General features: G+C 39.1%; 1 protein-coding gene across 3 annotated transcripts in view; it reads left to right on the plus strand.

The window, feature by feature from the left end:
- Positions 1-13047, plus strand: part of MAPK10 (mitogen-activated protein kinase 10) — a 146121-nt gene that overhangs the window by 71175 nt on the left and 61899 nt on the right. For all 3 annotated transcript variants that reach the window (XM_058802999.1, XM_058803000.1, XM_058802998.1), the window contains exon 4: positions 4583-4752. In XM_058802999.1, the coding sequence (XP_058658982.1) occupies positions 4631-4752 (122 nt within the window). In that variant the 5' untranslated portion in view covers positions 4583-4630. The remainder of the gene's footprint in view (positions 1-4582; positions 4753-13047) is intronic.

Raw genomic sequence — 13047 nt, forward strand, 5'->3', positions numbered from 1 at the left:
TGCCTTAAATTGCTGCTAGCATGGTTTGTATTTATAAAAGCTGAAATGTATGAGATGCTGAGCTTCAAGACATAGCCATATTTTAGGCTCGTCAATAATAGAAGGATTGGTGTTCAGAAACAAAGGCCTGTCAGTAAAATATGATAAATATGTTTATTTTGTAGGATAGAAATGGACAAATAAAATGGGATATCAGGAAGCAATTCACCTTACAATATAGAAAATAACAATTTTGTTTCTGTTGGGCTTTTAAACTCTCTTGCTCTCTGTACTCTGAAAGAAAGGAAAGGAATACAGTTTGTAGCTCTGTTTAAGTTATTTGAGTTCCACTGAATTTTTAAATACTTGTCCTTTGAGAGCAAAATACATCCTCTCTAAGCAATTAGTAATGGTGGGAGTATCTTTTTCCTTCATCTCAGATGCTTGTGTCTTGACAGTTTATTTTCTTTTCTCTTTCTCACTTGTCAGGTTACTAAGCAAACAGCATTGCAAATATGCTATGTGCTCAAGTGAGCTAACAAGGATAGTTAGATTTTCAGGGCTGAGAAACTTTTACTTCTCTTACTCTTAAATTTCCCAGTATGGAGGAAAGAGAATGGCATTGGGAAATGTGTGTGTGTGTGCACTAGAAGTTTTCAATTAGGTACCAAAAGGAGAAAGTAATGGTTCATGCATTTTTGTACCTATAAAATGAAGGCTAAGTTCGTCTCAGTGCTGAAGTAATGTAATTTCATTGTCCAAATGTTTATGGAAACTGAGAACAAATGGCATTTCCATGCATGCTTTGTCTCTGAGGAATAATCTTTCATCTTACACAGAGGTCTGAGAAACTTAGATGAGTTTTGTTCAAAGTTTCACAGCTTCAATGTTTACTGTTGTTATGGGGCCTCAGTATTGTGGCTTGCCCAATTTCATTTGAGGTTCACCTGAAAATATATTAACTCACTGTGATTCACTTTACTCTATGAGACTTATACATTTTTACTGTTGTATCCTGATTGCAATGTATATCTATAAACTTCCTTCCCCCATCTAGTTCTTAATGAAGTGCTAATTCCTGGTTTCTTATGATGTTAGCCTCAATCACATTTGAAAGGAGTTTATGGTTAGGTGCATCTACAGAAGGGTGTGTACTGGAAATTCCTAGCCCTGGGTTCCTTTCTGATGCCACATAGTCAAAGCTTTAACTTAAGCTGTTTGTACAGGACTTGTAAGCACTGTGCAGTAAAACCTGAATGTGAAATAGCTTAGTGGTGTACAGAGGGGCATCTGGGGGAATATCAGTATCTGTACCAACACCTAGGATTCTGGAAAGGCTTTAAATGAGCACTGAGGATGTAAGAGGTTAACAAAACGTAGTGTGTAGGCTTCTTTAAGATGAGCTACGTGAATTTGAAGACTGGGAGAAGAACTTTTTCATCAGGATTGGAAACTAAAACTAACTTTGACATGCTCTGTAAAGAGTATGAATTTCCTTGCTAAAGGGAAAAGATTTTTTATCTTAATTTTGGAGTGAAACAAAACTGCCATTTCCTTGTCCTCAATAGGAAGTGGCTGTGGAATCAACCAGAGAAGGTTCTTGATTATGTGTCAGCTTGGCTTGGGGATCTGATCAAATGTGATTAATTCAATAATGGTGTTAATTCATTGACTTTGGGATTTGGTTTAAGTCAGCATCATGACAAGGATAGTTATATCGCTCATCTCCTGTTGTTATGAAAGTAAGCAGTGCAGTGGGCATCAGTAACCTTACAGTGCTTTTGTTTTGCTTGTTTAGGCTTTGGTAAAAATTGGAAAATATAGAGTAGAGGTTTGTTTCGGTGTTTTGTGGGGTTTTTTTGGTAGATTTATAGCAGTGTGGGTTTAGAGCGAGGAAGCAACTTAGACCTTGGCCTGTCCACAAAACTGAAATTTTTGTCACTCAGAGGAGGCATTCTACTTGAAGTAAACTTCAAACTAAATCAGCCTGCCTTGAATTTTTACAAGTAATGCTTGGTGTTTGTTTTCTATCAAAAACTTTATGGGGCACAAATTTTTAAGTAGGGAAAAAGATACTAATCTAAAAAGAAAAAAATATTCAATGGAAAATAAAACAGTCTTTACCTTTCCCTCTGTCGCACAGTTAGGAGCAGATTCAGGACATCATCAGAACATTCACCTTTTCTTATCAGTTGTGGTCTTCTAGGTCCACAACTTTAATTGCTGTTGACTGAAGCAATTGGATATGTTAATTACTCACATAACTGAGGTGCTACAGAATGGTTCTTCTCAGCTGTTTTAATTGATTTTTAAGACATGTCTGGATTTAAAAGAACCGGCTGCTGGAACCACAGCAGTTCAGAAACCCCGCTGTATGCAGCTTGAGTTTCCTGAGGCTAGTAGTTCACACGGTCAGGCTAACTTAAAAGCAAGTAATTTTTATTCTAGACACAGAGTGATAAAATATGTGCTCCCATGTAGCTCCATGCCACACAAGGAGCTGTCAGGTAGCTTGGGAGTGAGGACACACACAAGTTGTGGCAGGCCTGGCTCATCCAAGCCTTAACACAGTCATCCAATTTGTTTTAAAAATTCACTCTGTCTGTACTTCTAGAGGAGCTGGATATGAGTCAGGCTCACTCAGGAATGCAATTTTTATGCTGACACTTTATATATAAACATTGGTTTCAGAGTAATGGGTGTTAATGCTGAATATGTCCTGCATTATTCTGATAATGACATCAGGAAAAACACGCTCCAAATGTGCTTGTCTAGCCAGAGGGAGTTGTGAAATTCCTGTCAATCAGGAGCATGTTATTAAAAAAACAAAAAAACCTTCCAGTTTCAGGTCTGGTATGAATACCTGAGCTGAATAGCCAAATTTATGCATCTCTCTTCACAGAATGGAAGACATTTTAAAACTAAGGCTACACAGTGTGAATCAGATGCAGCCTGTTTTGTCTTCCAATGAGAAAAATTCAAACCTCTTTTGGAATTGTTTCACTCTCTGGAAGCTTCAATTTAGCACTGTGTCAGTGTCCATAAATCTCTCACTTTTTGTGTTAGGGCAAGACCTCCCCTGCTCTCCCCCTTACAATATTTGAAGAACAAGTTAAAGTTTCCACTTGGTCTTCTAAGATGGGATTTTGTGTTTGAATGAAGAGCTGCATTTATTAAAATGTTTCAAAGTCTCTAAATGAGGTGTTTAGGATGATGCTGTCCAGTACCAAAGGGCCTTCCAGTCAGATAATGGACAAAAAAAATAAATAATTTTTCCAAGGCAAACCTTAAAATCCAAGTTCTTTGCAAGGTCAGTAATCTGTTTATAATGGCCAGAGTTTTGGAACACTGGAAAGATGTCCTTTTTAATTGAACGAGTAATGTAATCAGAGTCAACTTTACTTTTTTCCCAAGTTCATCAAATTTCAACTTAGTAGTCCATAAACACATAATGCATTTGATTATTCAGATTTTTTTGGGGGAAAGAAATTTATAATAGAGCAAATAAGAAAATTTATAAGCTGTGTTTGGGAGCACTGAAAAAATAATGCATACACAGAGGCATAGCTGTTTTTTGGGTTTGCTTTATGGAAGGCATCTGGGCATGTCTTGGCTTCCATAACTGAAATGTCAACTCTTTTAGGGCAGTTCTGTTGTAATATGTTGAGCTTTTGCATCTTGTGCTCAGAATCATGTACTATAGAATCCTTAATTACAAGCACTTAATTCTGATTTTTATCTCAAATTACTATAAATTTGCTCAGTAGTCCATAGGGAACTGAGCTCAGCAGTAGTCATAAAGGGGTTATAATGTAACTTGCTGCATGGTAATTTTACAGATTTGAGGGAGGGTTTTTTAAGTCTTGTAAAAATTATTGGGTTTTAATTTTACAGTTTAGGGGAGGAGCACTGCTGTGCAGTGCTAGCTATAGGGCTTGGTTTCATGTCATGAAAATTGTTGTTTGCTGCATTTGTTAGGTCACAAGAGCAATCCTCCCTCCTATCCTTAGGAAACCAGAACTCTTGAAGACCTCTGGAGCTTCTGGATGAATCTCCATGATACTGAGCCATGTTGGGTCACAACTTATCTCATTTACTGCTCTGTTTCTTTTGCAACCCATGTTGGAAGGTTCTCAAGGCCTTTATCACGTGCTCAGGGAAAGTTTCAGCACTCACGGGAATACATTTGCTTGCTCTGTCTGATCCATAATGAAGGGCCTGATTCCTGTGTCTCTTGTCCCACTTCCACACTGATGAAAGCCATCTTATTTTAAATTAATTGCAAAACAAATGAGGGCAGAATCAGCATGAGCACATAACCAGTAGTCATGAGGCAGGAGTGATGGCAGGCAGAGACCAGTAGTTGGCAGTGGCTGTGTCACAAACATCAGCTGGAGAATTCTTTAACTGGTTTTCTTTAATCAGTGCCTTTTTATGGTGGCTTCTGGCATGAAAGAAGATTTGATACAGTCTTTATGAAAATGAGAATAATTTATATTGAAAAATTAGGCTGACAGTGCTTTATCAGTGTTCTAATGCTTTACCAGCCTTGGTTTCTCTGTTTTTACCAACCCTTCTCCCCTTCCCTTCTTCTGTACGACAGGGATTTGGGAAACAAGTGGATGTGTCATATATTGCCAAACATTACAACATGAGCAAAAGCAAAGTTGACAACCAGTTCTACAGCGTGGAAGTAGGTGACTCGACCTTCACAGTCCTCAAACGCTACCAGAACTTGAAACCTATTGGCTCTGGGGCTCAGGGAATAGTTTGGTGAGTATCAGCACTTTCTCTTATGATGCTTGGAAACAGAATTGGCATTTTGCATCTCCTCACAGTTTGCCAGCCACAGCTGTTGTCTAAAATTGCAAAAATAGCAGTCAGGCAACAGACATCCTGAGGCAGAAGGAGCCCAGTGGTTTGCTAATAAATTCCCTGGCTGGTGAGAGTGATAGCACTGGGTTTGTTTCTCCACACAGCAAAATGCAACTAGCAAGAAAGCAGGAGAGAGATCTTATCATAATTGACAACTGGGGCTCTATTTCCTGAGGCAGTGCAAATAATATCCCAAGAAAACCCCGTAATTTTAGTCTTTGTACAGTAAAAGTCACTGAGAGCAATTCAGAAACTTGTCACATCCCATAGCATTCTCAGATGTTCAGGGTGGAAGCCTTTGAAATAGAGGCAACTGCTAATGTTTCCTTTATTTCTTAAAAGTGATGTTGCAGTGATGTGAATAATGTGAGCAAAAGATGAATTCAGTAGCTCTCCTAAACAATGCAATTTGAATTTATCATGTTCAAAAGTTGTGGAATCCTGGGTGGCTTTTGCCTCTGCATTTTTAGACATGGCTTTTAAATATCTGTGGCTTGTATTTAAATGTCTCTGTGCAAGCATTTGTTACCTGTTTAATTATGAGACATTTGGGTAGCTATAACAATATTTTATCTATATCTTGATCAAAGGTGAAGTCTTAATTTCATCTGTCATGTCTGTCACTGGGTTTTTTTCCTGAATTTGATATAATGTGTGTGACTTTACAGGTGTAGGCAGTGGTAAAGCAAGAGGTTCCTTTAATCCAGTGGCAAATGTTTTTCCATGGATTGTTGGCACTGGCACCATAATTGCCAGTGTAACAGCACTGACAGCACACCCTTATGTTTCAGTCCATCACTTCCAGTGTTTAGTATACTTTGAGACCATGCAAGTCCAAAGATTGATCTAAATGACCATGCACCATATTCCTTATCTTAAACACAAAACAACTCAAGGTTGCTTTTAAATCAGCTTTGGGAAAGAGGCATATTTTGGGTTCAGTACTACTGAAATTAATTTTGCACTGTTTTTTCAATTCCATATAAAGCAAAAGTGGTTTTCTTCCTCCTTTCTATCCTCTATTTGTTTCAGACGAAAATCAGGTTTTGTTGAACCTCTCTGCAACTGAATTGCTGTAATGATCAATTGTGAGCAGCAAAAAATAGAGAAATTAAGCTAAATAAAATCAAAGGCATCCTGTGAATGTTACTTTCATACTAAGATTTGACAGCAAAATTTATGAATTTCTTAGGAAAGAAAATCAAATCAGAAAACAAGAAAGTTCAAGTGAAAGTTAACACAAATTTCCTGAAATGGTGAGTAGCATGCAGAGGCCATAAAAGGCCTTTTTGGTGATAGAGATATAGACGTATTACACAATAGATGGGGAAGATAATGAGCATTTTTTTCTTAACTTGTGTTACATGCTAAACTGCCTGTTGTAAGGCAGAATTTACCAGAAATACAATAAATCATCCATCAGCAAACATGAAGAAACAATGGTGAAGTGATTAATTAATGAGAAAACAATTAGGAGATAAATATTTGTAGTTTAGCTAAGAGAAAACAATACATTATAAGAAACATCCTCAGTTGTGTAAGTTTCTCGTTACCTCATATTTATAAGCTTACACAGTAAACTTTATATTAGAATAAGTTTCTACTGTAGAAGCTTACTCTATTTAGATGGAAATAGAGTTACGTCTAGAAAAAGCTGATTAAGGTAACAAAAATACCAAAAACCTGCCTATTCATGCAGCACAGCATGCTCTGGTGGAGGTGATCTGCCCTGCTTGTCTTGTTCCTTTGCAAAGAATAGCCACAAGGAGTGCCTCTATGAAAATAGCAGGGAAAACCTAGGTCATAGCTTCTTTCAGATCCAGTGGCTCTGTTTATATTAAATGGCTTGTTCAAGAAGTGTCACAGATCTGGGATGCAATTCTGTCCCTTCCTGCCAGAATTAGAAGTGTAGAAATCAGGGTGATTTCTGATTGTTCCCTCTGCCAAGGGCAGGCACAGAAGGGTTAGGCTCAGTCTTCTCAGGGCATGGACAGTTTCTGGATTTTCCTTCAGGATAACTATAGGAAAGGACATACCTCTCGTTGAGTGGGATAGCTGGCTGCCCAGCTACTGGAGACAGCAGTGGTGCATTGTGACACTTGGTTTTATGGAGTGATGGGGCAGGGCTGCTGAATGCTAACTCCTTTTAGGGGGAGAGGCTGATTTTTGCAGGCTCTGGAAGGTGTTGCAGGGTTCCTAGGCAAAGCCACAGAATACTGAAATCTTCCCACACAGTTCTATGAACAGGTTTCAAGATAAGCAGGAAAATGTCAGTGGAAAACAATTTATGTAGTGGAACAGAAGCAGGCACAGGAAGCAGGAAATGTGGTTATGAAAAGGTAGGGACTTGATTTCTCTGGGTAGTGCTGAAAATTACATCAAAGAAAAAAATTATTTTCTTCATATGGAAGCATTAAAGATATTAAATCTTCATGAGATGATAATTTAGTGAATTATGTGGAAAAGACAAAACCATATGGTGTGATTGTTATAATTGTGCCCATGTGTAATAATTATAAATCCAGTGAGGAAATGGTACTTATCCAGACATAGTATATGTAGGATCTTTGGAAATTAATCTTTGGTCTCTTTTAATGGGTTTTGTGTTAACTATGTTCACAAAATAATTTTAGCAGCCGAAAGAAGGAAAGAAAACAAGCTTCTTGGAATATCTTGAGCAGGGAAACTGCTCTTCATCCTGCAAACACTACTCTTTATGAAAGTGTAGGCTGTTTCCCCACTGTACATCACACTGACATCTGTGAGAAAGCCTATAAAGGGTGTGTTTGCATATCATTACCATGTTGTTAATACAGGCATGATGACGATGGGGCATGGCTGAAACACAGCTTGGTGTTTATTTGACCAAACTGTAGTTGTACAAACTGCACAGGCCTGTGAGCACACTAGTTCATCCTTGAGTCTGTCATAGAAACAGAAAACAGTTTTCTGAGTTTAATTAGATATGTGCCATTAAACTGCTGAGAGAAGAAGCAGCTGATACCCCTCTGCAGTGTTAGAAGGGAGTTGACACCTACCTCATTTTGCAAGGGGCTGAGAAAGAGAGGCAGGTCACTTTCATCTTGGGTTTGTGCATGGTGGGTGATGGTGGATGGAGAGGAATTCTCATGTTCCATAAAATCAACAGAAATATGCTGATGTTGGAGTGGGTGTTTCTTTATGGTTTCAATGAGTGCTTTTTGCCTGGAAGCAAGGTAATTGATCTGTAGGTTTTCTGCTGTGGTTTGCAAGCCATCATTTTTATGTTGCCTGTGATATTTTTGATACTGCCTGTGATGTCTAGAAAAATGGTGTTGTACAGAAATATTTCAAAAGCAATTTGAAGGGCCTCTGACAGCTTTTGAATTTACGATTGAAGCAAGGGTGAAGTCCAGGTTTCTGAGGCAGATAGGGAAGACATCACTTACAGGCTTGAGGACACAAGTAATTAAAATCTTAGCAGTATCTTATAGGAGACATTTGGCCTGGTTTATCATCACATGGTGGCTATGCCTGTGTGTATTATCAGGAGAAAGTTACAGCTTTGAAAACTAAGTTGTCTGAGTGAACATCAAATAAATGAGTCTGATGATGCCTTTCAGCTGGAATCTTTTATCTTGGTCTTTTAAGAAAAGTGAGCACAAGCTTTCATGCTGCATGATGTTGAGATGTGGTCTAATGACGTGCCAGCTGGACTGCAGGGGTTGGCTGGGAAGGGCTTTATTCTGTCTTGTTGGTGCAGGAAGTTTCTGTGTGAGTAATGTTGGAGTGGAGGATATGGGAGCAGGAATTATGCTTTTATGAGAGCTTTTCTATGAGTGCATTATAAATTTAGAAAGACACCTCATCTGCAGATATAGAGAAGACTGTAAATATATTCCTGAAGTAGTAAATTGGGAAATGTGCTGCAGATAGTTTTCTTTGAATTAGGGGGTTTGATAATACTTTTGAGCCTGAACCTAAAGGAGATGATAATATTTTAGTGCTCCTGTAATAGGTAGAGCCAGCAAGACAATAGAAAGCTTCCTGTGTTGCCTGATATTACCATAGGTTCTCCTTTGCTGATTTAATTGTAATTTAGTGGTTGAACCTTATGGAGTACAGAGCTCTTTCAGAGCAGCTTGTGGTGATGGTGTTGCTTGTTGTAGCTTATAAATCTGCTGATTCTTTCCCTAAAGTAATCACAGCACCACAAAATCATTTAGGTTGGAAAATACCCTGAAGATCACTGAGTCCAGCCATTCCCCCAGCATTGTCCATCACTAAACCATGTCCCCAGGTGCCACATCTGCACATCTTTTTCAATACCTGCTGGGGTGATGACTCAGCCACTTCCCAGAGTGTTCAAAGGCTGGAAGGGAAATTTGACAGGTATTGTCCACTACAAGGTGCAGAAACACTTGAGCTCTTTTGTACAATGATTATCCTTCAGTTCTGGTTTTGTGTAGCACCATTGACTCCTGGGCTGACTATAAGGATCTCAAGGGATACTGCAATGGGAATAATGGTAAAAGCCATAGAAAAGAGCAGTTGATGCTTCTGACCATAACCAATTCCAAGCTCATACTTTTGCTGTAATGCAGTGGGAAAACCACAAAGAATAATGGTTGTATCAGTGTCTTACAGCTAACACACAGTTTTATTTGTACTGTTCAGCTGGACGCTGGTGTATCCAAGTTTTGAGACTTGAATAATTTTCTCCATTGTGGTCCTGCTATCCCAGCAGTACTGTTTTGATTTCTTTGTGTCACTGAATTGAAATACTCTATTCCCTGATAGAGATCAACATTTGCGCATATATAAATTGGTATAGCTCCATTGAAGTTTAGAGATGTTCTCTGTGGGATCAATCACTAATTTTCCTCAGAAGAGGAGAACAAAGAATACATGTCATTCAGAGGCAAAAGGGGGTGAACAATGTATTTTGATATGCCTAGAATTTCAGTGGCCCTGAAGAGAGTGGCAGCATTAATTCTGTCAGCCCCAGAGTCCCATGTGAAGCAGAACTGAGCATATGTCATGAGTTTGGTTGTTTCCATTCCAGTTACACTTACATCTTGCAGCTTTTTGTGCTTAAACTTCTGTTGGCTGGCACTGCAGATTGATCCCATTCTGTTGTAGATTCTTCAAATTGTGTCCATTAGTTCAGCCAGTGTTCTCTTCCTCAAGCTGTTGTGTGCTTTGCTGATGTGCTTTAACATCCTGCTCCCAAGGAGGTTTCTGAAAACAACTTTTAGAGAGTTTTACAAGTGTGTTCTGTGAGAGGGATGTAAGAAATAGCAGTCACTTTGCTCTGGGAACTGTTGCTGCACTGATAGTGAAATAAGCATTTCAGTATGAACAAATTCTGCCATGTTTCCCAGTGCTAATATCATCCTGTACACATGGCAGCACATGATGATTTAAATTTTTTCCTCCTTTTGTGATTTTTTTTTGTGGTTTTTTGGGTTTTTTTTTTTACATTTTGGGAAATTCTTGTTGCAATACCAGAATACCAGAAATTAAACTCACAGCAAGCTTCAAACCTCTCTCATTCATTTGTACATTGCAGGACCTTTCCCCAGCCCCCAGTTTGCAGTTACACTGTGGTATTCTTTGGATTTTCTAGCATGTTGTTACTTTGAAACACCAAAAGCTGTGTGTATTTGGTCGCCCATTGATCTGGTGTACGTGTGAAGCAGCACATTCTGCTTTGTGGTTCTGATGTATCTATGCCTTGGTTCTTGAGAGAGATAGCAAATGTCCCAGTTGTGCTTGGAATCTGGATTCCCAGCATGTGAATTTTCAGGTGCTGAGAGATTCCCAGTGGGTGCAGCAAAGGCTGAGTATCTCTCTGTATTTGACCTCCAGAATATTGAGGTGCTTGTTTAAGTTGGTCAGATTTGTGTTTCTCAAGCTGATTTATTAGAGTTTGCATATTAACACATATCCACAGACAGTTTGCTTGCATATGGAGTGGGAGGAAGAAGCCATGTCTTGGAGTGCTCTTGCAGCAAAGAACTGAGCTTGGATATGGAAGGAACTGCTGTTAGGATCACAGAGAACTGTTGCCATGTGACAAACTATACATAGCATCTAAAAAATAGGACAGATGGATTGTGTTTGAGTCATTGTTTGCTTTGATTCTTGACACTTCTTCTATCTACTACAACTGTCTATAAGTGAGAAAGAGGCAAAAAAAAAAAAAAAAAGAAAAAGGATATACCCAAAAATATTTCTCAGTTTCTTTTTTTTTTTTTTTTGGTAATGTCCTTTTTCTATCAGAATGCAGAGATTCTTAGTAGGCAGGGATTCACCACATATTTCACATTTGTCTTTTGTTTCATTTCCCTTTGCTTGTAGAGAGAAATCTAAAATGTAGCGGTAATCACAAATTGTATGTAATAAAATGTGCTACAGTATTCTTTTATAGCAAGGAAATCATGCCCTCTGTCTCTAAAATACACTGCCTATATTTCTATGTCCTTTTTTGACTCCTTTCTCCTTAAAGAACTCGTATGGTTTCCATGACTACAACAGTTAAGCAGGCAAAATCTATTCCATATTTATACTCTGCAGGTTTATGGGGAGAAAAAGTAAATAAGTTTGTGAGGGAGCCATCTCTGTGCAATCTGTTTTTGTGAACCCTGGCAGCAATGCTCCATTTACCTGGTCACAGATTCAGAACTGTAAAGGCAGAGTCAGGCTCATTTGAGAGCCCTGGCAGCCAGGTTTTTCGGCTGGATTGGTGCAACTCTCAGGCATAGAGCAGGTTAGTTCATAACTGTGGCTGGACCTGTGGTGCCCTTGGAGCCATTTAAAAATGCTGTTTGTAAATTCTGTGTCTGCAGGGACATAACTGATGATTGTGAAACTTAAGTTGGTTAGAAACTCCATTTAATTTACACTTTTAGACAGAGATGTTTTCACAGAATCACAGAAATTCTAGGTTGGAAGAGACCTTTCAAATCATCGAGTCCAACCCATGTTCTAACACCTCAACTAGATCATGGCACCAAGTGCCACATCCAGTCTTTTTATAAACTCTTCGAGGGATGGTGACTCTACCACCTCCCTTGGTAGATGATTCCAGTATCAAACCCTCTTTACAGAAGTCAGGTGCCTATCTGCTCCTGCACTGTAAAAAGCTTCCTTTTGGTTGCTGCCAGATCTCCCTTTTCTCACATTTGTCCTGGGTCGCCACTGTGATGCAACTTACTGGAGAGATTTTTTCAAGGCTCTCTTTGCTCCTCCTGGAAATCCAGGATTGGCATTAATTCCTGTCAGTGCATTGTGGCTGCTCCTTAAGAGACTTCAGGCTTATCCTTCCATGTCATTCCCCTGAAATCCCATCCCCACTGACATGAGCACCCTTGCATCATCATCACTCATCCTCACCATGTGTTTCACATGAGACCAATTGCACAAAACACTTCTGTTCCCTCTTAGGACCAAGGGGTTTCTCCTGTGGTAGGACAATGGCCATGGGCACATGGGATCAGGGAAGTGGGGCAATAGGACAGAGCACCTAAATAAAAGGGCAGGCATCAGAAAAAAAGAAGCAGTGGAACCAGACATAGAAAAACTAGAGCCAATCTGGAAAGAAATGCAGCTCAGGTAATTAAATTTTCTTTGTCAGCATGTATTGCTGATATTTATTCTCTAAGATTAATGTAGTCTACAGATGCTCATGGTGCTTTACAGAAAGCAATATATTGTGCTTGGTCCCAGGAGCTGTCCTTAGACAATCATAAAGAGGCAGTGACAGCCCAAAAAAATTAAAAAGTAGTTGTGGAAGATAGAAAGACAGTGGGAAACAAGATATTCTGTGTGAAGCCTGGGTGAAATTTGTGAACAATGCAAGACATGTCTGTTATGACATGAGTGGGAAAACAAAGAGTGGGCAGAAGTCTGCAGTAGATACAGATAGTTAGAAAGGGAAGCAGAAAGTAGGAAGACTCAAATGCAGGAGTCACTTTGCAATTCAAAAATAGGACATGGAGGAGTTGGTTTGTTTGTTTGTGGGTGTTATTTGTGTGGAATTTCTTTTGGGGGGGTTGGTGGTTTTTTTATCTTTTTTTTTTCTTTCCTGGCTTCAAATAGTGTCTTAAAATTCTGTTTAAACAACTAAGTATTGAAATTTCTGGTGTAACGTGGCAACTCAAAAACCTAATTGTGGGGTGAGGGTCTGGAGTGACGCAGAGTCCCCGGGCA

Source organism: Ammospiza caudacuta, chromosome 4, assembly GCF_027887145.1.
Source record: "Ammospiza caudacuta isolate bAmmCau1 chromosome 4, bAmmCau1.pri, whole genome shotgun sequence".
In the NCBI taxonomy this organism is placed as follows: Eukaryota; Metazoa; Chordata; class Aves; order Passeriformes; family Passerellidae; genus Ammospiza; species Ammospiza caudacuta.